We start from the raw sequence: 23,391 nt of genomic DNA, 5'->3' as shown, positions 1-23,391 counted from the left end.
AGGAGCTCAGTTTTTGGTAACCAGTCCAGTGCAGTAGCAGGTAAAAAACACGACATCTGTTAGTAGCCACAAACACCACACACTCACGACAGGAGAGGGTGTCAGCGGCTAATGCCATACCAACCCAAAGAAGCTAAGTGCGTCATGGTGGGAGCCCTGTGGAGCCCAGTGTACCTCGCAGAAAGAGATTTAACAACGGTAAGTTCTTACCATAAATCTCGTTTTCTACTGCGGGCTCCACAGGGAATGACATTGGGGATGTCCTAAAGCAGTTCCTTATGGGAGCGGACGCACTGTAGCGGACACAAGAACCCGGCGTCCAAAGGAAGCATCCTGGGAGGTGGAAGTATCAAAGGCATAGAACCTTATGAACGTATTCACTAAGGACCACGTAGCCGCCTTGCACAGTTGTTCAAGGGTTGCACCACGGCGGGCCGCCCAAGAAGGTCCAACCGACTGAGTAGTATGGGCCTTTATGGGAGCAGGAGCTGGAAGGCCAGCCTGTACATAATCATGTGCAATCACCATTCTAATCTATCTGGCCAGGGTCTGCTTGTGAGCAGGCCAGCCACGTTTGTGAAAACCAAACAGAACAAAGAGAGAATCCGACTTCCTGATGGAGGCAGTTCTCTTCAAGTGGATACGGAGAGCCCGTACCACATCCAAAGACCGGTCTTTGGCAGACAAATCAGGAGAGGCAAAGGCCGGAACCACGATCTCCTGATTAAGGTGGAAAGAAGACACCACCTTTGGTAAATATCCACGGCGCGTTCTAAGAACCGCCCGATCACGGTGAAAAATCAGATACGGTGACCTACAAGACAAGGCATCCAAATCCAACACCCGTCTAGCAGGGGCAATAGCTAGCAGAAACAACACCTTAAGAGAAAGCCACTTAAGGTCTGCAGATTCAAGAGGCTCGAACGTAGACCCTTGCAACGCCTCAAAAACCACGACAAGTCCCAAGGAGCCACCGGCGGGACATCAGGAGGTTTAATCCGCAACACACCCTGAGTGAATATATGCACATCAGGTAAGGTCGCAAATTTCTCTCAAACTAAACCGACAAGGCAGAAATATGAACCTTGATGGAGGCCAGATGAAGGCCCAAGTCCGGGCCTTGTTGTAGAAAGGCCAAAAGTTTGGCCGTACTAAACTTGTAAGCGTCATGATTGTTAGATGTGCACCAAGCAAAGTAAGAATTCCAGACCCTATGGTAAATCCGAGCAGAAGCTGGTTTCCGGGCCTTCAACATGGTTTGAATGACCGACTCAGAAAATCCCTTGGCCCTTAAGACGGAAGCTTCAAGAGCCACGCCGTCAAAGCCAATCGGGCTAAATCCTGATATACACAGGGGCCCAGAACGAGGAGATCTGGGCCCTGCGGAAGTAGAAGGGGACGCTCTATCGAGAGACCCTGAAGGTCTGAGAACCAATGCCGTCTGGGCCACGCTGGAGCTATCAGAAGTAGGATTTCTCCTTCTTTCTTGAACTTCCTTATAACTCTGGGCAGGAGTGACACCGGAGGAAACACGTATGGCAGCCGAAAATTCCATGGAATTGCCAGTGCGTCCACGAACGCTGCTTGAGGATCCCTTGTGCTTGCTCCGAAGACCGGAACCTTGTGATTGTGTCGAGACGCCATCAGGTCCACATCTGGAAGACCCCACTTGTCCACAAGGAGTTGAAACACTTCAGGATGGAGGCTCCACTCTCCGGCGTGTATGTACTGACGACTGAGAAAGTCCGCTTCCCAGTTTAGGACCTCCGGAATGAACACTGCCGATATGGCTGGCAGATGGGGTTCTGCCCACTGAAGAATCCGTGATACTTCCCTCATTGCCATGCGGCTTTGAGTGCCGCCTTGATGATTTATGTATGCCACCGTGGTGGTGTTGTCCGACTGTCTTGAACAGGTCTGTTCTGTATCAAACACTGGGCCAAGTTCAATGAGTTAAACATTCTGGAATTGCGGGCGGTGTTCATCGGGAGGAGAGACTACTCCTTGGTCCACCGACCCTGAAGGGAGTGTTGCTCCAACACCATGCCCCAACCCCTCAGACTGGCGTCCATCGTCAGAAGGACCCAGTAGGAGATCCTGAAGGGACGACCCCTGCTCAATCGTTGGTCCTGAAGCCACCAACTCAGTGACAGACGGACCTCCGGAGACAATGAGATCACGTGTGACCTGATCCGGTGAGGCAGGCCGTCCCACTTGGCAAGAATCAGCCTCTGGAGAGGGCGGGAATGGAATTGAGCGTTCTCCACCATGTCGAAAGCCGACACCATGAAACCTAGCACTTGCATTGCCGAATGTATCGACACTTGCGGATGAGATAGGAAGCATCGAATCCTGTCCTGAAGCTTCAGGACTTTCTCCTGAGACGAGAACAACCATTGGTTGTGAGTGTCTAACAACGCTCCCAGGTGCACCATGCTCTGAGCAGGGACTAGGGAGGATTTCTTCCAGTTGATGAGCCACCTGTGAGCTTGCAGGAACTGGATAGTCAAATCTAGATGACGTAGGAGAATCTCTGGGGAATTTGCCAGGATCAACAAGTCGTCCAAGTACAGTAGGATCCTGACCCCTTGACGGCGGAGTACAGCCGTCATTACCGCCATAACCTTGGTGAAGACTCGCGGAGCCGTGGTCAAACCAAAAGGTAACGTCCGAAACTGGTAATGGAGGTTGCCAACCGCAAACCTCAGGTTCTGCTGATGCGACACTGCAATGGGAATATGCAGGTTAGCATCCTGTATGTCCAGTGAGACCATATAGTCCCCAGGCTCCAAGGCCAGAACAATAGAGCAAAAAGTTTCCATACAAATCTTGGAGACCTTCACAAACTTGTTCAAGGACTTGAGATTGAGAATGGGCTGGGAAGACCCATTTGGTTTCGGGACTAGGAACAGCGGTGCCTCTTTGATCCAGAGGCACCTGTACTACAACTCCTGTGTCCAGGAGGGACTGTACCACCGAATAAAGAGTCTTTGCCTTCACCTGATCCGAAGGGACGTCTGTCAGGCAAAATCGATGAGGGGGACGATTCTTGAAGGATACAGCGTAACCTCGAGTGACGACTTCCCGTACCCAGGCATTTGAAGTGGTCTTCAACCATTCCTGGGTAAACCCTAGAAGTCGGCCCCCCACCCTGGGATCCCCCAGAGGGAGGCCCGACCCATCATGCGGCAGGCTTGTAAGTTTTGGAAGCAGGCTGACAGGCAGCCCAGGCCTGTTTGGGTTTGGGCTTATTGGGTTTGGAAGTGCGAACCTGTTTTGGGTACGCCTGACCTTTTGCTTTCCCTGATGGACGAAAGGAGCAAACGGAAGTACTCTTAGCCTTCGGCATGAAGGAGCAGTACTAGGAAGACATGCTGTTTCAGCAGACGCTAAGTCAGCCACTATCTTGTCAAAATTCTCTCCGAAAATAATGTCTCCTTTGAAGGGGAGCACCTCCAGGGTTTTCTTAGAGTCCATTTATGTCCACAGACCAGGACCTTAACCAGAGAATGGACGTAGTAGAAGCCTTGGTCACCAGAATACCGGCATCAGAAGCCGCCTCTTTAATGTAATGAGACGCTGTAACAATATACGACAGGCATTGTCTAGCATGATCTCAGAAGCACTGAAAGGCAACTCCAGCTCCTGAGCCCACACTTCCACAGCTTCTGCAGCCCATGTTGCTGCAATAGTGGGCCTATGCATCGCACCGTGTAGGGTGTAGATTGCCTTCAAACAACCCTCCACACGCTTGTCCGTCGGCTCTCTCAAGGACGTGACAGTAGTTACAGGCAGAGCAGAGGACACTACCAGCCGCGCCACTTGCGAATCTACTGACGGGGGTGTTTCCCAATTTTTATTAAGCTCCGCAGCTAGTGGGTAGTGAGCCAGCATCTTCTTGTGAGGCGTGAACTTCTTTCCTGGGAAAATTTTCCCAGGACTCCTGACGTATGTCAACTAAATGGTCAGAGTGAGGTAAAACTTGTTTAACCACCTTCTGACGTTTAAACCTGTCCGGTTTTTTAGGGGCAGTGTCAGGCTCCTGTTCATTATCAACCTGAAGAATGAGCCTGATAGCCTCTAACAAGTCAGGAACATCCACCAGCGAAACAACTTCTCCATCAGAAGCATCAGGATCAGAATCTGTGGGGTCCGTATAAGCGCCATCCTCATCAGACGAGGTGTCTGGGATGTGGGTGGATTGTGAGGAAGCAGTTGCCCGCTTAGAGGACCCTTTGGTCTTAGGCGGGTGAGGGTTAGACTTTTGAGCAGTCAGTGATTGGTTCAATTGCTGTAACTGATTGGACAGTTGATCTGCCCATGGCGGATTAACCGCAGGTACTATAAGCAGTTGTACCGGCACAGGAGGTCCCATAGGGGGCGTTAGTCTAGTTACCAGCGTATTTAATAGCGTGGAGAAGGTAGCCCAAGGTGGGTCATTTTGCACCCCCGTTGCTACAGTCCTACTGGGGGTCAAGGAACCCCCAGAACCTGAACCCTCAGCTGCTATGTTATCCTCTAATGTGTCTGCAGCGTCAACACCACGCAGCTCTGTTGCCCTTTGTAGCTGACAATCAAAAGCTCAATGCAAGGCAACACAGTACAATGGCCCTCATTCCGAGTTGATCGCTCGCTGCCGTTTTTCGCAGCACAGCGATCAAGTGAAAAAGCTGCAAATCTGCGCATGGTACGCAGCGCGCATGCGCTAAGTACTTTCACACAAAACTTTGTAGTTTTACCCAAGCTCGAGCAACGTTTTTCAGTCGCTTGAGTGTTCGTAGTATGATTGACAGGAAGTGGGTGTTTCTTGGCGGCAACTCTGCATTTTCAGGGAGTATGCTAAAAAACGTAGGCGTGCCAGGCAAAAACGCAGGAGTGGCTGGAGAAACGGGGGAGTGGCTGGCCGAACGTAGGGCGTGTTTGTGACGTCAAAACAGGAACTAAACAGACTGCCGTCATCGCAAGATAGGAGTAGGTCTGGAGCTACTCAGAAACAGCATGAAATTTTTCCTGTGCAGTTCTGCTAATCTTTCGTTCGCACTTCTGCTAAGCTAAGATACACTCCCAGAGGGCGGCGGCTTAGCGTTTGCACTACTGCTAAAAGCAGCTAGCGAGCGATCAACTCGGAATGAGGGCCAATATCAGCAGCACAACACCTGACAAGACCCCCCTGTGCAGTGTATCAGCACAAACAGGGAATTCAAGAGGCATATGGTGACTAAAAATCACAGAGAAAAATACACACTGAGTATATCCTGTGAATTGCCTATATTATGATAAACCTGACACACTTAGCCCCCTTAGGTTATAGAATATAGGGATAGCAATCTGAGTGAGAGACACAAAATGGAGTTCATACAGCAGCTATATGCACACACACACAGAGTCACAGTTTGTACAATGAAGAAATTATGACGTGCAATAAAACTGCACTGGACTAGCAATACAGAGTAGTACTATGTATAGCTATACACTGAATAGATATAACAATGCACAGTAAAGACTGGATGTATATTACAGGGTACTTGTACTAAATAACCCTGACTAAATGCACTTTTTCTTAACTAACACTGTCAGCAGGCATATAGAATACTTAAGTGTCCTGAAAAAAAAAACAGCGCTGACAGGCAGGTGGCTTTACAGAGGAGGATTTGCCCAAACAGTCCCAGGATCAGCTCTGCTTGCTGTAATGGCGCCCAAACGCTGACAGGGAGTGATGGAGAGAGAGAGATGCAGCTCCAGGGTGGGAACATTTACTCTAAATGGCGCCCTGGGGCTGGGGGAGGGGCTACAGGTCAAAGCCTTATCCCCCTGCTGGACTTCACCACTGGGTACTGGGGGCTTAGTAAAACGGTTTTATAAGAGAAAACCGACCTGTGCCCATGCCCTGGTGGTCTAGTGGGGTCCCTCTACTACCACAGTGTCCATGCCAGCGCACGCACCCCGCCAATGAAGAAAACTGGAGCCTCCGCTGTAGGTAAGCCGGCAACCAGGGCGCAGGAGTGTACAGCGCCGCAGGGGGAGGTGATGGAGCTGCAGCAGGAGATGTTTGACTGACATCTAACACAGTCAGTGTCTCTGCTGCAGCCCTTGAAGTCCTCAAAATACTTTAAAAGCTTCTTTCAGCCCTCCTGTTAAGTGCCTGCTTACTGCATGGCACCAACTACAAAACTGAGCTCCTGTGTACGGAGGCGGGGTTATAGAGGAGGCGGTGCTAGGCATTCTGGGAACAGTCAAAGCTTTGAGCCTGTTGGTGCCTCGGATCAAGATCCTACTCTACACCCCAATGTCATTCCCTGTGTAGCCCAGTGTACCCCGCAGCATATATGTGTGTATGAGTGTGTGTGTGTGTGTGTGTGTGTGTGTATATATGTATATATATATATATATATATATATATATATGTAGAAACCAAGAATATGGGCACAAGCGACCAATGGTGTCTGTAGTAAAGGAACGTAAAATGATATTTATATAAAAAAGAGCATATTTATTTTACATGAGTAAAAACACTGATATATTTTGATTAAAAAAATGCTTAAGAAAAAATGCATAAAAAATACACGAACATATAAAAAGGAGAAATATCTAAAAGTACAAGGTACACATCAGTTTGTAATAAATGTGTGGAAAGTGCTTATCTTAGGTTCAGGAGGTTGATCTGGGAAAGATCATGGAGTGCTCTTTTTTATATAAATATCATTTTACGTTCCTTTACTACAGACACCATTGGTCGCTTGTGCCCATATTCTTGGTTTCTACAACATTTTTTACAGCAGCTTACCACTGCTGTTTTTATTTAGGGGCCTGCTGACACCCTTTGTACCAAGGGAGTGTATTTTTTTGGACATATATTATATACAATTGTGAAGGTTTACACACCACAAGTGGCGCTATTTTTTTTTTCTTCTTTTGCAAATAAATATATATATATATATATATAAACAGCAACTGTAGTCGGCAGCACACGGCGTAATAACCACAAAGAGTCAGGATTACTGCAACGTTTCGATGTATATTTTACATCGTCATCAGGCAAAGAATATACAAACACAAAACTCTGCTCACCTTATATCCCCACCATGTGCAGCGGCGGCCACGGCGTCCGGAAACAGGAAGTGAGGCGCCCACAAGTGACGTCATCACACCCCGTCCGTAGCCATGGTAACCACTTATAAACAATATAGTGAACAATAAAAACGGCAGCAGCGAGGGCAGCAACACCAAATGGAAACGACACAGGACACAAGAAACACAAAAAATACAAAAAAACAAAAAATCGGCTTGTTAAATATAGATATAATACAATACAAACCATCAAAAATCCTATCGCAAATAACCCTGCACCATAAATGCACATAGAGCCAGTCTGAATACCATGGGGAGAGTATAATAGACCATTATATATTAAATAAATGCATGTAAACCCAAATTATCATTAAGACCACGGGGCGCAAGAGAACCTAATCTAAAAATCCAACCATATTCACATTTAAGCAATTTAAGTGAACGATTACCCCCCCGCAATGATGGAGGAATATGATCAATGATCATGTATCTAAGATTGGCCATGCTGTGACCCGCCTCTAAAAAGTGGCGCGCCACAGGATGGTCACTTTTACCGGAATCAATGGCAGCACGTATAGTGGAACGGTGTCCCGCCATTCGTTCCCGTAAAGTCAAGTCGGTTTTACCGACATAAATCAGTCCACATGGACATTTGATGATATACACAATGAATTTGGTTGTGCATGTCACCTTATGTCGAATGAAGAACTTTTTTCCACTGTATGGATGACAGAAACTTTCTCCAGCTATCAAATACCGACAGGTAACACAATTAACACACTTGTAGCAACCATTACATCGACTCAAAAAATGTTGAGAACTGATAGTATTCGACATATTGGAGACGTCAGTTTTAACAACCCAGTCACGAATATTCCGTCCCCTGGTGTAGCATGACATGAGTCTATTATCCCCAAGGTTGAGTTCCTGATCAGTACTCACTATAGGCCATAGTTGTTTCGACACAGATTTAATTGCACCACTACACACATTAAAGTGATTGACCCATGGTAAACACTTGTCCAAGGTCCTCTCTCTCTTTGTGTGCAGTAATTCACTTCTAGCCTTACCTAGTGCTTTCTTTTTAGCCAGAATGAGCTGTGGTAAAGAATAACCTCTGGACAAGAATTTATCAATCATGTTATCGATTTGGATACATGCATCATTGGCATTGCTGCAAATGCGACAAGCTCTAAGAAACTGTGAATAGGGGAGTCCATATTTCAAAGATTTAGGATGGAAACTAGTCGAATGTAACAAAGTATTTCTATCAGTATTCTTGGTGTGCAAATTAGTGGAAATATGTTGATTCTCAATTGAGACCATCACATCAAGAAAATTAATGGACTTATCACTAATATCACATGAGAATTTAATAGGACAATCAGACCCGTTGTGTACCTCAACAAATGATACTAACTGTTCTTTAGTACCAGTCCAAATCAAAAATAAATCATCTATGTACCGAACGTAAAAAAATATTTTGTCAAAAATATTAATATTACTGAAAAAAATATCCTGCTCTGCTCTAAACATGTAAGAATTAGCGTACGATGGGGCCACATTCGACCCCATCGCACAACCGGAGACTTGTAAATAAAATCGGCCGTCAAAAATAAAGTAATTACATGTCAATATAATCTCCAAAAGATCACAAATCAGGTCTATGTCAGGTCCAACATATAGAGGATTGTTAGTTAATAAATGACGCACTGCAGCAATGCCATCAGGATTAGGAATAATGGTATATAAACTAGACACATCCAAACTACATAGAAGACTGTTATCAGGAATATTCTCAATCTCTGATAATTTGTTCAAAAAGCTGGTCGTGTCAAGTAAATATCCTGGGTGTCCCAGAATACAGGGTTGCAATAGACTATCCAAGTACACAGAACAATTTTGAAATAATGAGTCCCGGGCAGCAATAATTGGACGTCCCGGAGGGTGGGATGCATCCTTGTGTATCTTAGGCAAAGTATACAACAAAGATGCAACCGGCCAATTAGGTAACAAAGCGTCACATAGTGACTGAGGGATGTGTCCATCACTAACTGCACGGGACAACCTTTTGGATAATTTTAAAGCAAACTCTGAAGTAGGATCATGGTCCAGCAATCTATAAACTGAATTATCGGCTAATTGTCGCATAATTTCTGATTTATAATCAACTAAATCCTGGACAACGATAGCCCCGCCCTTATCAGCGGGGCGGATTATTATATCATTGTAACTGGCAAGGTTCTTGAGTGCCTGAAATTCAACAGCAGATAGATTGCTAGGACCATGTATAACCTCATGATTATTTTCAATAGCTTTACTAACATCATGTGTAAGCATGCGGGAAAAAGTTTTAATCGACATATTGTTAGTATATGGGTCAAAAGAAGATTTTTTCTGTAATCTCTGTAACTGGGCCGGGAGAGAATCCCGCTCACTATAGCCATGATTACCAACATTGGCCCTAGAGCCATGAAAATGTTCATGCAAACGAAGTTGTCTGTTCAATTTATACTGTTCCACCTCCCATTTAAATTCATCAAATCGTACAGTCGGGACGAACGATAGTCCCAAACCAAGAACCTTCAATTCAGTCCCAGTTAGAACACGAGAGGACAAATTAAATATTACTTTCTCCTTTGTGATGGTGGTCTGCCTGGCCTTCCTCGACCGTGCTTTGCACCCCCCCCGGCGCGTCCGCCGCCGCGGATTTGCATGCGGGTCAGGACGCCTAAAGGGATCGCTGCAGAAGTTTTCCTGTTAGACACATCATTGTAATCAGAGTCACTGGTGGTAGGATTTTCTGGTAAGGAATCAGAGTCCTCTCTGGGCCTATAAGGTCGTCTCCTATTTTGATAAGGCCTGTTATTACGCTCTGATCCTATCCATAAATACACATTATTCTGGTCATAATCAGCTGTAACTTTGTTCAATTTATGACGCTTAAACTGAACCAGATCACGTTTATAAACTGCAACTTGTTTATCATCAGGACTCTGATTTCTTCTTCACACTGTGTGTGCTGTTTTTACTATGGCGGAGGGAGGACAGCCCACTGGAGGTGAGCATATTGAAGATGCAGTATATGAAGCCATTAATATGGCCAAAGTTACACAAGGTACCAGTTTGACTTTTTCAGAGTCTGAGGCTGATGGGATTCTGTTTAAAGATGCCTTTGGGGATGAGACAGAGAAATCTGTGGAACATTTGTTTCGTGACATTCTAAAATTGAAACAGCGTGAGCTGGACTTTTATTACCATGGGGTGACATTAAGCAATTACTATAAAGAGAAGATGATTCCACGTGGTTTTAGGGTCAAAAATTGTCCTACTATTGGCAGATATAATGCCACGTTCTGCAAACGCTGGATTGCTATATTGAACAAATGTAGTTATGATCTCATGTTACTTGTCATAGAAGAAGCCAGTAGGGAGCTGACGGTGATACGTGAGAAAATAAAGGGTTTTGAAACTTCATTTTATGGGATCTTGGAAGCTGATAAGGACACTAAGTGGTTGGAAAAACTGGATAAACAAGTTGCAGTTTATAAACGTGATCTGGTTCAGTTTAAGCGTCATAAATTGAACAAAGTTACAGCTGATTATGACCAGAATAATGTGTATTTATGGATAGGATCAGAGCGTAATAACAGGCCTTATCAAAATAGGAGACGACCTTATAGGCCCAGAGAGGACTCTGATTCCTTACCAGAAAATCCTACCACCAGTGACTCTGATTACAATGATGTGTCTAACAGGAAAACTTCTGCAGCGATCCCTTTAGGCGTCCTGACCCGCATGCAAATCCGCGGCGGCGGACGCGCCGGGGGGGGTGCAAAGCGCGGTCGAGGAAGGCCAGGCAGACCACCATCACAAAGGAGAAAGTAATATTTAATTTGTCCTCTCGTGTTCTAACTGGGACTGAATTGAAGGTTCTTGGTTTGGGACTATCGTTCGTCCCGACTGTACGATTTGATGAATTTAAATGGGAGGTGGAACAGTATAAATTGAACAGACAACTTCGTTTGCATGAACATTTTCATGGCTCTAGGGCCAATGTTGGTAATCATGGCTATAGTGAGCGGGATTCTCTCCCGGCCCAGTTACAGAGATTACAGAAAAAATCTTCTTTTGACCCATATACTAACAATATGTCGATTAAAACTTTTTCCCGCATGCTTACACATGATGTTAGTAAAGCTATTGAAAATAATCATGAGGTTATACATGGTCCTAGCAATCTATCTGCTGTTGAATTTCAGGCACTCAAGAACCTTGCCAGTTACAATGATATAATCATCCGCCCCGCTGATAAGGGCGGGGCTATCGTTGTCCAGGATTTAGTTGATTATAAATCAGAAATTATGCGACAATTAGCCGATAATTCAGTTTATAGATTGCTGGACCATGATCCTACTTCAGAGTTTGCTTTAAAATTATCCAAAAGGTTGTCCCGTGCAGTTAGTGATGGACACATCCCTCAGTCACTATGTGACGCTTTGTTACCTAAATGGCCGGTTGCACCTTTGTTGTATACTTTGCCTAAGATACACAAGGATGCATCCCACCCTCCGGGACGTCCAATTATTGCTGCCCGGGACTCATTATTTCAAAATTGTTCTGTGTACTTGGATAGTCTATTGCAACCCTGTATTCTGGGACACCCAGGATATTTACTTGACACGACCAGCTTTTTGAACAAATTATCAGAGATTGAGAATATTCCTGATAACAGTCTTCTATGTAGTTTGGATGTGTCTAGTTTATATACCATTATTCCTAATCCTGATGGCATTGCTGCAGTGCGTCATTTATTAACTAACAATCCTCTATATGTTGGACCTGACATAGACCTGATTTGTGATCTTTTGGAGATTATATTGACATGTAATTACTTTATTTTTGACGGCCGATTTTATTTACAAGTCTCCGGTTGTGCGATGGGGTCGAATGTGGCCCCATCGTACGCTAATTCTTACATGTTTAGAGCAGAGCAGGATATTTTTTTCAGTAATATTAATATTTTTGACAAAATATTTTTTTACGTTCGGTACATAGATGATTTATTTTTGATTTGGACTGGTACTAAAGAACAGTTAGTATCATTTGTTGAGGTACACAACGGGTCTGATTGTCCTATTAAATTCTCATGTGATATTAGTGATAAGTCCATTAATTTTCTTGATGTGATGGTCTCAATTGAGAATCAACATATTTCCACTAATTTGCACACCAAGAATACTGATAGAAATACTTTGTTACATTCGACTAGTTTCCATCCTAAATCTTTGAAATATGGACTCCCCTATTCACAGTTTCTTAGAGCTTGTCGCATTTGCAGCAATGCCAATGATGCATGTATCCAAATCGATAACATGATTGATAAATTCTTGTCCAGCGGTTATTCTTTACCACAGCTCATTCTGGCTAAAAAGAAAGCACTAGGTAAGGCTAGAAGTGAATTACTGCACACAAAGAGAGAGAGGACCTTGGACAAGTGTTTACCATGGGTCAATCACTTTAATGTGTGTAGTGGTGCAATTAAATCTGTGTCGAAACAACTATGGCCTATAGTGAGTACTGATCAGGAACTCAACCTTGGGGATAATAGACTCATGTCATGCTACACCAGGGGACGGAATATTTGTGACTGGGTTGTTAAAACTGACGTCTCCAATATGTCGAATACTATCAGTTCTCAACATTTTTTGAGTCGACGTAATGGTTGCTACAAGTGTGTTAATTGTGTTACCTGTCGGTATTTGATAGCTGGAGAAAGTTTCTGTCATCCATACAGTGGAAAAAAGTTCTTCATTCGACATAAGGTGACATGCACAACCAAATTCATTGTGTATATCATCAAATGTCCATGTGGACTGATTTATGTCGGTAAAACCGACAGGACTTTACGGGAACGAATGGCGGGACACCGTTCCACTATACGTGCTGCCATTGATTCCGGTAAAAGTGACCATCCTGTGGCGCGCCACTTTTTAGAGGCGGGTCACAGCATGGCCAATCTTAGATACATGATCATTGATCATATTCCTCCATCATTGCGGGGGGGTAATCGTTCACTTAAATTGCTTAAATGTGAATCTGGTTGGATTTTTAGATTAGGTTCTCTTGCGCCCCGTGGTCTTAATGATAATTTGGGTTTACATGCATTTATTTAATATATAATGGTCTATTATACTCTCCCCATGGTATTCAGACTGGCTCTATGTGCATTTATGGTGCAGGGTTATTTGTGATAGGATTTTTGATGGTTTGTATTGTATTATATCTATATTTAACAAGCCGATTTTTTATGTTTTTTTGTATTTTTTGTGTTTCTTGTGTCCTGTGTCGTTTCCATTTGGTGTTGCTGCCCTCGCTGCTGCCGTTTTTATTGTTCACTATATTGTTTATAAGTGGTTACCATGGCTACGGACGGGGTGTGATGACGTCACTTGTGGGCGCCTCACTTCCTGTTTCCGGACGCCGTGGCCGCCGCTGCACATGGTGGGGATATAAGGTGAGCAGAGTTTTGTGTTTGTATATTCTTTGCCTGATGACGATGTAAAATATACATCGAAACGTTGCAGTAATCCTGACTCTTTGTGGTTATTACGCCGTGTGCTGCCGACTACAGTTGCTGTTTATTTTGGACTCCTTGCCGGGGAGTTTCTACGGCTGGCACCGGGACTATCATGTTAAAAAAGGTGTGCTGCCCCACTGCTTAGTGTTATATATATATATATATATATAAAAATCCAATAAAAATGCATGTCACTGCACCTAGTATCTGCACAAATGCAGAGTTCGTACTGATTCTCATTCAGTTTATTTTGTCAGTTTATCAACTTGTTTTCATTCAGGCAAAGAGCGTAAAATCCATATGAAATCCTGTAATGTATGAACTCTTATTGATGTGTAATTTGCCCTGTAATTGTTGTTTTTGATGTACATAAATGCAATCATTTTAAGATTTACTGCTCAGTGTAGTGCAACCAAGCATAGTCACGGCAGCATGTTCACACTTTTGTGTGTGTATAATGCTATCTGTGACATGCGGAAAGCTTTGTACATTCTTTACAGATCTTTAATGATTGGTTGGTGCATTTTTCATAATGAATTTTCCATACAGTATGTGTAGGATTTCTGAATATGTAGTGAAAATGCTGCACAGGCAGTGTGTTCAGTTTGAGCTGTGTTCACTGCTTTCATTGAGCCCTATGAGGAAATTGCCAACAATACACACAAACATTCTCACCCCTTTTCCACCTAAAGCACGGGTCGCAGCCGTGTCGTCTGACACGGCTGCGACCCGTGCTACAGCCCCTAATGACAGCGCTCACCAACCCGGCATATTGCCGGGTTGGTGACGCGCTAGTGACGCGGCAGGGGCGGCGCTGGGAGATCACATGGTCTCCCAGCGCCGCCCTCCCTTTACACAGTGAACGGGAGCAGTGTCGCCTCGACACGGCACCCGTTCACACTAGACAGCTAGCCAGGTTGAACACGTGTTCAACCCGGCTAGCTACCCGGGTAGGATTCCCGGATCACTTGTTCCGGGAATTTGCCGGGGGACCCGTTTCCACTAGGGAAAAACACGGGTAAATGCGCGCCCCCGCGCATTTACCCGTGTTTTAAGGAGCTAGTGGAAAAGGGGTATAAATGTGGGACTACTAAGCACATGGCAAGTCCTGTTGTGTCTATGAGCCTGATTAAGAGGTGCAAGCAATGTCTGTGTTGGATGCAGTGCAGATGTTGTTGTTTTTTGCCACTTTGCATGTGCCAAAGCCGCACCACACACGTGTAGCAATTGAATAATAATTGTGGATGCACAGAGGATTTATCTGCTAAGTGAAGGACAGGTAATCAGCATTTAGAAGGGGTAATGGGTGTTGGGGTGGGTAGAAGAACGCGGGCATGTCCTAATTGGCAACTGTGAATTTGTATCCCGCAAGAGAGGCCCTGGTGAGATGCTCTTTCTGAGAGAGCATAGGGTTGCACTGAGTTCCAGTGGTGTGTCTGATATTTTCACTTTTGTAAGTGAGCGGCAGATGTAAGACACCGGCACTGGGTGTCTGTGTGCCTGTGTGCATCAGATGGTGACTGAGTTATTAGCATATTTTCACAAGTCTGCTGTGAACGAAATCGCAGCTGCGATTGGCACTGCGTGTGCCTCTGGATCCGGCCCTCTTCCTCCAGTTTACTGTGTTTGAAATGCAGTGATGTTGTTTAAAATATTAAATTTGCCTGGATATTTGCCTATTAAGACACTATTGAAGTAAACTTTTCATAAAGTTTCTGCATGGCTCTGGCCATAGTGCACGAAGATGTCTGTTTTGTTTAGTTTTTTAAATCGGGTATATTTTATTTTTCTAAAATATAGTGACAAATAAACATGCAAGATTGGCCCTGCAGCCTCCAAAAATTATCCTTACTTCAGTAAACAAACATCCCATTTCACTCATCTCAAAATATACTTACATGCCCCTTGTTTCTGCCAAACACAACTTAGACATCCCCACATACCTCTCCCTCCCAAGAGTGTAGAAAAGTAAGGAGGAAGTGTAACCACCACGATCCATGCCCACTACCCCCATGTCTGCTTGAAGTCTTGGTGGCCTTTCTCACATCTGCCCAAATGACCCCACTCACTGTTATACAGTACATACAGATTAGAAATACCTTCTTAGCTGGAGCTCACAGAGAAAGGAGGGAGAAGAGCATGTGGTGCAGAATACACTTCAATCCTCCTCCTTCCCTGATGTGCTAAGATACCTCCCTGAGTAGTGCATAGTAGGGATGGCCATCAGTGTGTTTACCACCATGAATAGTTACCATTGATGGTAAAATAGCAAGTGACATGGTTGCAAACTATGCATTGGATGACCATCAATGGTTTCACCAACTGATGGTCATCGTTGTTCTTTCACTGACTGGTCCGTGGGCCATTCATCACCTGGGGCGGGACATTGTGGGTGTCAAGGGGTTTAGCTATGCTTCGTGTCCCAGCAACTGTTCGAAAAAAAACCCCAAACAAAACATCTGGTGGTTCTGTACCATCGATGGCGGGAAACCATCCAGTTCTCCCAATTGATGGAAAAAGTATCCACCATCGACTATACACCATCGAAGATTTGGAATCGATGGCCATCCCTAGTGCATTGATGGAAGGTGGCTACACCCGTTCATTCTCTGCTTTAGTGTGGAAAGCAGAGAATGGCCAGAGAAGTGGGGGAGACTATGAGCTGAGAACTGCAGATGAAAGCTCACTGGGCTGTCTTTTACCCACCATTGTTTTACAGTGTCCTTGGCAAGTTATTCACCAAATGTAAAACTACTGTACCTAGTATAATGAGAAAGTTATTCTACAACCCATGTATATCTTTTTCTAAGCCTTGTAAGTGCCTTAGTGAATGGTGAAAGCATGACAAACTGTATTGCTATCTAATAGCCCTGAAATTTTAGAGTAAATGCTCTTAGGCAAATTCTGTGGGAAATGCAGCCTCTTATCTCGGGATTTCTCGTGCAGGGTCCACAGGTTATCCACAGGAAAACATTGGGAATATGAGGTAGCGACAACGGATTGGCACCAAACGATCAAAGCTTTCGGCCTCCCAGAATGCAATGGGCTCGTCCCTATATCCCTGGCTCAGGCAAATCAGTTTTTTGTTTGGTGCGGCAGGAGCCAGATCATGGTCAATAGGCTGCTGGTTTTTGGCAGCCATAAGCTTTTTTATTTTATTTTTATAGTCTTACTAGTTTTTTTGAGCGATCTTTCTAAAAAGCGTCTTATACGTAGCCTAGAAAGAGTCGCTCCAACAACTCCCCGCCGGGTCGCGACAGCGCTTACCCACGTGTACAGCAGTGACCTGCGGTGGGGTGAGGCAGAGCCTTTCCCGTCATACTAACGTTTCTGCCAGAGTTTTGACTGTGTAAAGTATGTGAAAAATACAAAGAATGTGTTTGAAATATCTTCTTTGCATTAGTCTAATCATTTTTATAGCCAAAACTCTGGAGTAAAAAGTCTATGGCACGGTGAGGCAGTGCCTCACCTGGCTAACTTTTCCGCACATCTCTGATCAAAACTCACCAAATTTCCAGTAGTTTATAATGCTTCACCTGTGTACAATGGCCAGATGTACCCTTTGGCTCATATATTGCATGTACATCTGGTTCTGGTACTACCCAGTGCCTCCTGAGCCATTTAGCTCACCGCACATCCCTGGTGTACAGTGCTGTTTCGACGGGCGTCTGTGTAGGATGTACTAGCAAGTCCAGCAGACATTACTAGGCTGTGGCCAGAGCATGGGGAGAAGGTAAGGCATCGGTTCCGCTTAGTAGGGGAAACGCGAGACACAGCCGCACTGTTTCAGGATGGAGACTACCGAACAGTCGTTGACGCAGCTGCCACCTAGGGTGCACCAGAGTTTGGCCTCAGGGATCATAGGCTCCAGGGGGGGTAGTATGAGGTTGCGATCCCTAGGGTTGATGTCAGCAGTGGGGAGTAAGACGCTCCCTTGGTCACCCCTCTCCCGGTTCATGACCAGTTTCCTTTGAGTTTCCCGCCATGAGTTCTCGCTTCCGTCTGAGACACTGTGTATCCTAAAGGACCCAGTCGCAGCATAGGCGGCTGTATGACTGGTGCGTCGGTGTTCACTTGGGCGTCTGTGTTCACTGTAGGTTCACGGGGCGGTTGTGTACACTAGTAGCGTCTGGATCCACTCAGCGTTCACTAACGTATTGCTCGATCCTGGAAGCGGGATGAAGCCTCCCTGTATCCCACTCTCCTGAGCCGGGTGATACAGCACTAAGTCTCTGTCTACCTTTGAGTACGAATAGTTGGATAAGTGCCTGATGCAAATGAGCAAAGAAATTTATATAACAAGTATATAAATGTCAGGCGTATTCAAGAGTGGTTTATCCTAGCAGCTGTAATTTTGGGAGATAGTCAGTCTCCCCTAAAACAAGAAAAAATACCAATATATGGATATACAGCGCTAAACAATCACAATAAATAAAATGTGTTTTCAATAAGCAATTTTAAGAATAAAGATTAAAACAAATGAACTGTATATCAGTTGATAACACACCAGTAGCTGGATTTGCAATGGTCTGCACATATGGTAGCTCCTTTTAAAATGCAAATAATCTAGTGCACAGTCACAAGTGAGGACAACCAACCAGTGGAATGTTTCCAGTGAATATATCAGTTATTATACACTTTACCGATCCTTAGGGATCCAGAAGAAAGAAAGGGTCCTCCGTATGGCAACGGCAATAAATGAAGGGATTCTGGTCCACATTTTGCAGGAAAGAAGCAATTTTTTTGTAATCTGTGATGCTGTGTTCCACATAAAATCAATCCAAATGGAAGATAACTCATACAGCAATGGTCAACAATAGTAGATGGATCCTGGTTTACAGTGTGCAGTGATCTGTAGCTATGTCCTTGGTGGTGTCTCTAGGAACAGTATTGCAGTAAAAATCCAGCAGCCTGGTAACTTGGTCCCTGACTCGTTTCGCTGCTCCAGGCAGCTTTATCAAAGGTAGTCAGATGTTCAACTGATACCCCTTTTATAGGGGAAATTATGTCATAGATTGGGTTCCACTAATCACCAATTGTGAAACAATCATCTTTATACACATTCATTTTATAATAATTTCGAGATAGAAACAGTAGTTGGGCTCATAAGAACCAATATAACTATAATAAAATTCATATTAGAATTGATAACCATTAAGCAATAGACACTTGTTTACCTTTCAGATTCCGGTCACATGATCAAAATATCGGTCATGTGACCATGTGTTCACGCTGCATGGTCATATGTCTTACTATTGGAGGAGTCACCCATCAATCATTAGTGTCAATCGCACCCGGGATCATGTGACCGGAATCTCCAGTCAAATGGCTATATTTTCTCTATCTGTATTGTTGATGGGGCGGTCTCCTAATCCTTCTCAGCGTCAGTCGCGGCCTCGACCACGTGACTGGGAGCTACGGTCACATGACCCAATGGGGACAGACAATCTCCTCCTTATTAGCGCACCCATTTGGTTCTGAGCACGTGATTGAAGTTGCGGTCACGTGACCTAAAGGCATCCTGTAATGAAGTTTAGAACTCCCGGAATGAAAACTGTGGACAAGGCTTAGATCTTTGTGGATGCCCTGTCAGTGAGATGGGACTTTCATCTGGCCTATGTGTTTCCACCCATCGCCCTGTTACCTAAGGTAATGCGAAAGGCAAAACAAGGAAGGGTCTCCATGATACTAATGGCTCTGACTTGGCCCAGAAGACATTGGTGAACAGATCTGCAGAGGCTGTCGATGGGTGTTCCATTCCTACTCCCTCAACGTCCAGATCTACCGGCTCAGGGTCCTTGCTATCACAAGCACCTGGATCGACTGTCTTTGACGGCGTGGCTCTTGAGACTTCCATCCTGAAAGCAAGAGGATTCTCACAACAGGTAATTCAAACTATGCTCAGAGCAAGGAAACCTTCATCAGCTCGCATTCATCACAGAATATGGCAAGCCTATATTCAATGGTGCAGTGACCAGAAATTTGACCCTAGGTCTATCAGAGTTTCCAGAGTACTAGCATTCCTTCAGACAGGAATGAACAACGGGTTAAGGGTGGCTTCCTTGAGAGTGCAAGTGTCAGCATTGACTGTATGGTTCAAAAAGAAAATTGCTAACCTACAGGATGTGCGCACTTTTTTCCAGGGAATGCTGCACATTCAACCTCCTTTTGTTCCTCCTACAGTTTCATTGGGACTTAAGTTTAGTCCTAAAGGCCCTTCAAGTTGCCCCATTTGAACCACTAAAACGAGTGGATTTTAAATGGTTGACAGCTAAAGTTCTCTTTCTATGGGCCGTTGCTTCAGCTAGAAGAGTTTCAGATTTAGAGGCTTTGTTATGTCACCCTCCTTTTCTGATTTTTTTTATCCAGATAGAGCGGTTCTCAGAACCAGATCTGGGTATCTTCCTAAGGCGGTGTCTAAATTCCACCTTAACGAAGAAATTGTAGTCCCGTCCTTTCAAGGGCCGGAACTTTTTGTGGGAGATGCATCGTTGGACGTAGTCTGTGCTTTAAGGATCTATGTGGATCATACCAGTGCCATCAAAAAAAACAGACACTCTCTTCATTCTCTACGGATTTCACAAGAGAGGATGGCCTGCTGACAAGCAGACACTGGCGAGGTGGCTTCGAATGACATTAGCATATTCTCAAGCTGATCTCCCTGTTCCGGCTAATGTCTCTGCTCACTCTACTCGTAAGATAGGTCTGTTATGGGCAGCACAACATGGTGCTTCAGCAGAACAGATATGGAAGGCATCCACATGGTCTTCCATGAACACATTCATTAGACATTATGCCTTTGATACCTTTGCCTCTCAGGATGCTGAATTTGGGCGAAGGATTCTCATGTCCGGTCACCACTAAATTGCTTTGGGACATCCCAATGTTATCCTGTGGATAACCTGTGGACCCTGCAGGAGAAGTCATTGTTATGGTAGACTTACCGTTGATAACTCTATTTCTTCTAAGTCCACAGGATCCACAGGGATCCCACCCTGATGCACCCAATTTGAGGATTCTTTCACTCACTAACTTCTTCCTTCTTGTATGGAAGGGTGTGCATGTGTGTTCTTCTTGCCTGATTATGGTTCTTTATGATGGTCTTGCCTTGAGCACTGGGAAAACAACTGATTTGCCAGAGCCAGGAGGCGGGGATATAGGGATGGGCCCATTCTGGGAGGCCGCAAGCTTTGATCGTTTGGTGACAATCCACTGTCGCTACCTCATATTCCCAATGTTATCCTGTGGACTTAGGAGGAATAGAGTTATCAGCGATAAGTCTACCATAAAGATTATATTTCACCATATGGAAATCTGGGGTAGATTTATTAAAGTTCTTTAGGGGTTAAAGCGCTATCTGCACACGTTATGTGCCGCAGATAGCGCATCCCCTGATGTAGTATCCCGGCAATGCGGTATAGAAGGCTGGGGCGCTATGCGCCCGCTGCCTTATCGGCGCCTCTATCTGTTAGATAGAACACCGATAAGCTTGCTAACTTATGAACGTTCGGTGTGCCCGAACGTTAGTCACTCCTACCCTGCTCCTCTTCGCCTCCCAGATCCAGCGCTGTGGGTGTACAAGCAGTTCCTCCCCCTACACACACGACAAGCTCCGGCATCCACAGAATGAAAGTGCGCATGCGCCAGCTTAACTCCCGAAAGGCACGCTGGGAGTTACTGGACGGCGCAGGCGTGGAAGTAGATACTGCAGCCGAAGCGGACGCATGTTATGGGAGGACACGTATCACCAGAAGGGTGAGATAACGTGCTCCCATAACGAACAAGGCAGGGTTAGTAAATTCACTTGAAAAGAGGTCCCGCTTCACCACGATAATGCGGTGAAGCGGGACCCTGCTTATAAAGAACCTTATGTGCATTTTAATAAATCTACCCCTCTGTCTCTCTTTTTTTTCTAGTACTGTGGACTTTGTCGGGAGCTGTTACTATTTAGAAGCATGCAGGTGCAAGCTGAAAAATGTTGCTTGCTTAAAATGGTAAAAGTTCTTCTTTCTGCCCTTACATATATATTATAGTTTTCAGAGCGGTTGATCGTTATACATTTTGTTATTTAAAATAAACAATGAATGTTTATTTTAAATAAACAATGAATATTTATTTTAGAGATGAGCGGGTTCAGATTTACTCGGTTCTTAATGCCAGAATTAGTGCAAGTTCTTTTTTCCTGGATTTTTCTTATTGGCTAACCAAAACACGTCACGTCCTTGAGCCAATAAGGAGATTCGGGTAAATCCGAGTAAAACCGAACCCGCTCATCTCTAGTTTATTTTATTAAAAATATGGGGGAGATGCCTCAATCATTTAAAAAGTAGTCAGATGGAGAAATTGCCCACGGCTATGGCCAACTTTTCCATTGTTTAGGAGACTTGATGGATCTCCCCCCTATATCTTGCAATATATATAAATATTTAAGCAATGATTTCATGGTTAAATATGTTCTTCGGATAGCTAGCTAAACGCAAATCTCCTCTCTTTTGTTATAACTCTCCTAAACTAATAGAATAATTTGGGGTCCAAGTGTGTAATCCAATTTAAACCTAATAATGTTACCCATTACTCTAAAATGTTTCATTTTCTTTCTCTATTTCACAATCCTAGTGGTAATGATGTTGGTTACCATGTGGTGGCTCCATGTCTGCCTTGTCTGTTGTCCTGTAATAATGGCCACTTCTGGATGTTCCATAGCCAGTGTGTGTACAGCATCAACCGCCTGGACCAATCAGGCAAGTACGGCTCTGAGCGATTGGAGGCTCACTTTCTTTAGATTTGGTCATTTATGACTATTTACTGTTCTATTTTCCCATTTCTATGTATCTTTACCTCTGTGGTAAGTATCCGACACAAAGATGTAAATTGAACAAGTTCCATTTTGTGTAAGTATCAGCAGGTACTAAATGTATCACAATAATAATAATAACATTAATAATTTGTTTTTAGTTCAGCTTCTCCATCCTTAATGCAAAAATAATGCAAAAATATTGTCACTGTATCTGACAGAAATGTAAAAGTGGGGAAGGTGACCTGTGATGTTATCCGCCAGTCATGTGCTGCCGCTTCCTGCTACCTGAGGTGGGACATGCTCCCCCCTTTTCAAATTTCCTGAAGTTATATCACCGTAAAATAAAACATATATGTTGTAAAGAAACCCATGAAATCATATTTTTTAATAATGCAAACCTATTTCTTATTTTCTTGCTATTATTTTTCCGAACACGTCTGCATTTTTTTTATTGTGAAATTAAATATAATCAAAGATATCCTTTATTTGTTTAATTCACAGTTCCATTATAAATCAACAAGCATTATCTAAACGCAAGGATTTTAAGAGCACACTATTCTGGCGCAGTGAGACGGCTTCTAAAGGAGCCATTGTTTTCTGCTCCGTAGTCTTCCATTTACAGGTGTTTACAGGTGATAAAACAGGGCTTGCAAGCCTGTGATCAGTGCGGGAGGGATCTGCCAAGTTACACATGTTCAGCATTCCTGGGGACACTAGTTGGCAGATGTATTAGAATGTGTGCACAGAAGCAGAGATTAAATCAACATAACACAATGTCCTTTTACATTTAGCCGTTTGTAACGCTCTAAAGGTTCACTTGACTGTAAAGTAATTGCAGCAAAAGGTTAGAACCCTGTGTACCATTTAGTTGTAATACAGTGCGTTGGAAAGCAGGTAGCCAGGCGATCAAGCAGCGCACTAGACGAAATTACATTATTGCAGAACT

The 23,391-nt window shown here is 44.3% G+C and overlaps 1 protein-coding gene across 1 annotated transcript in view; it reads left to right on the top strand.

The window, feature by feature from the left end:
- Window positions 1-23,391, top strand: part of FAM72A (family with sequence similarity 72 member A) — a 128,803-nt gene that overhangs the window by 103,394 nt on the left and 2,018 nt on the right. Inside the window, exons 3-4 of the mRNA XM_063955163.1 lie at window positions 21,565-21,642; window positions 22,265-22,389. Of these exons, the coding sequence (XP_063811233.1) occupies window positions 21,565-21,642; window positions 22,265-22,389 (203 nt within the window). The remainder of the gene's footprint in view (window positions 1-21,564; window positions 21,643-22,264; window positions 22,390-23,391) is intronic.

Source organism: Pseudophryne corroboree, chromosome 2 (assembly GCF_028390025.1).
Source record: "Pseudophryne corroboree isolate aPseCor3 chromosome 2, aPseCor3.hap2, whole genome shotgun sequence".
NCBI lineage: Eukaryota > Metazoa > Chordata > Amphibia > Anura > Myobatrachidae > Pseudophryne > Pseudophryne corroboree.
This window is presented reverse-complemented; position numbering and strand designations above follow the sequence as displayed.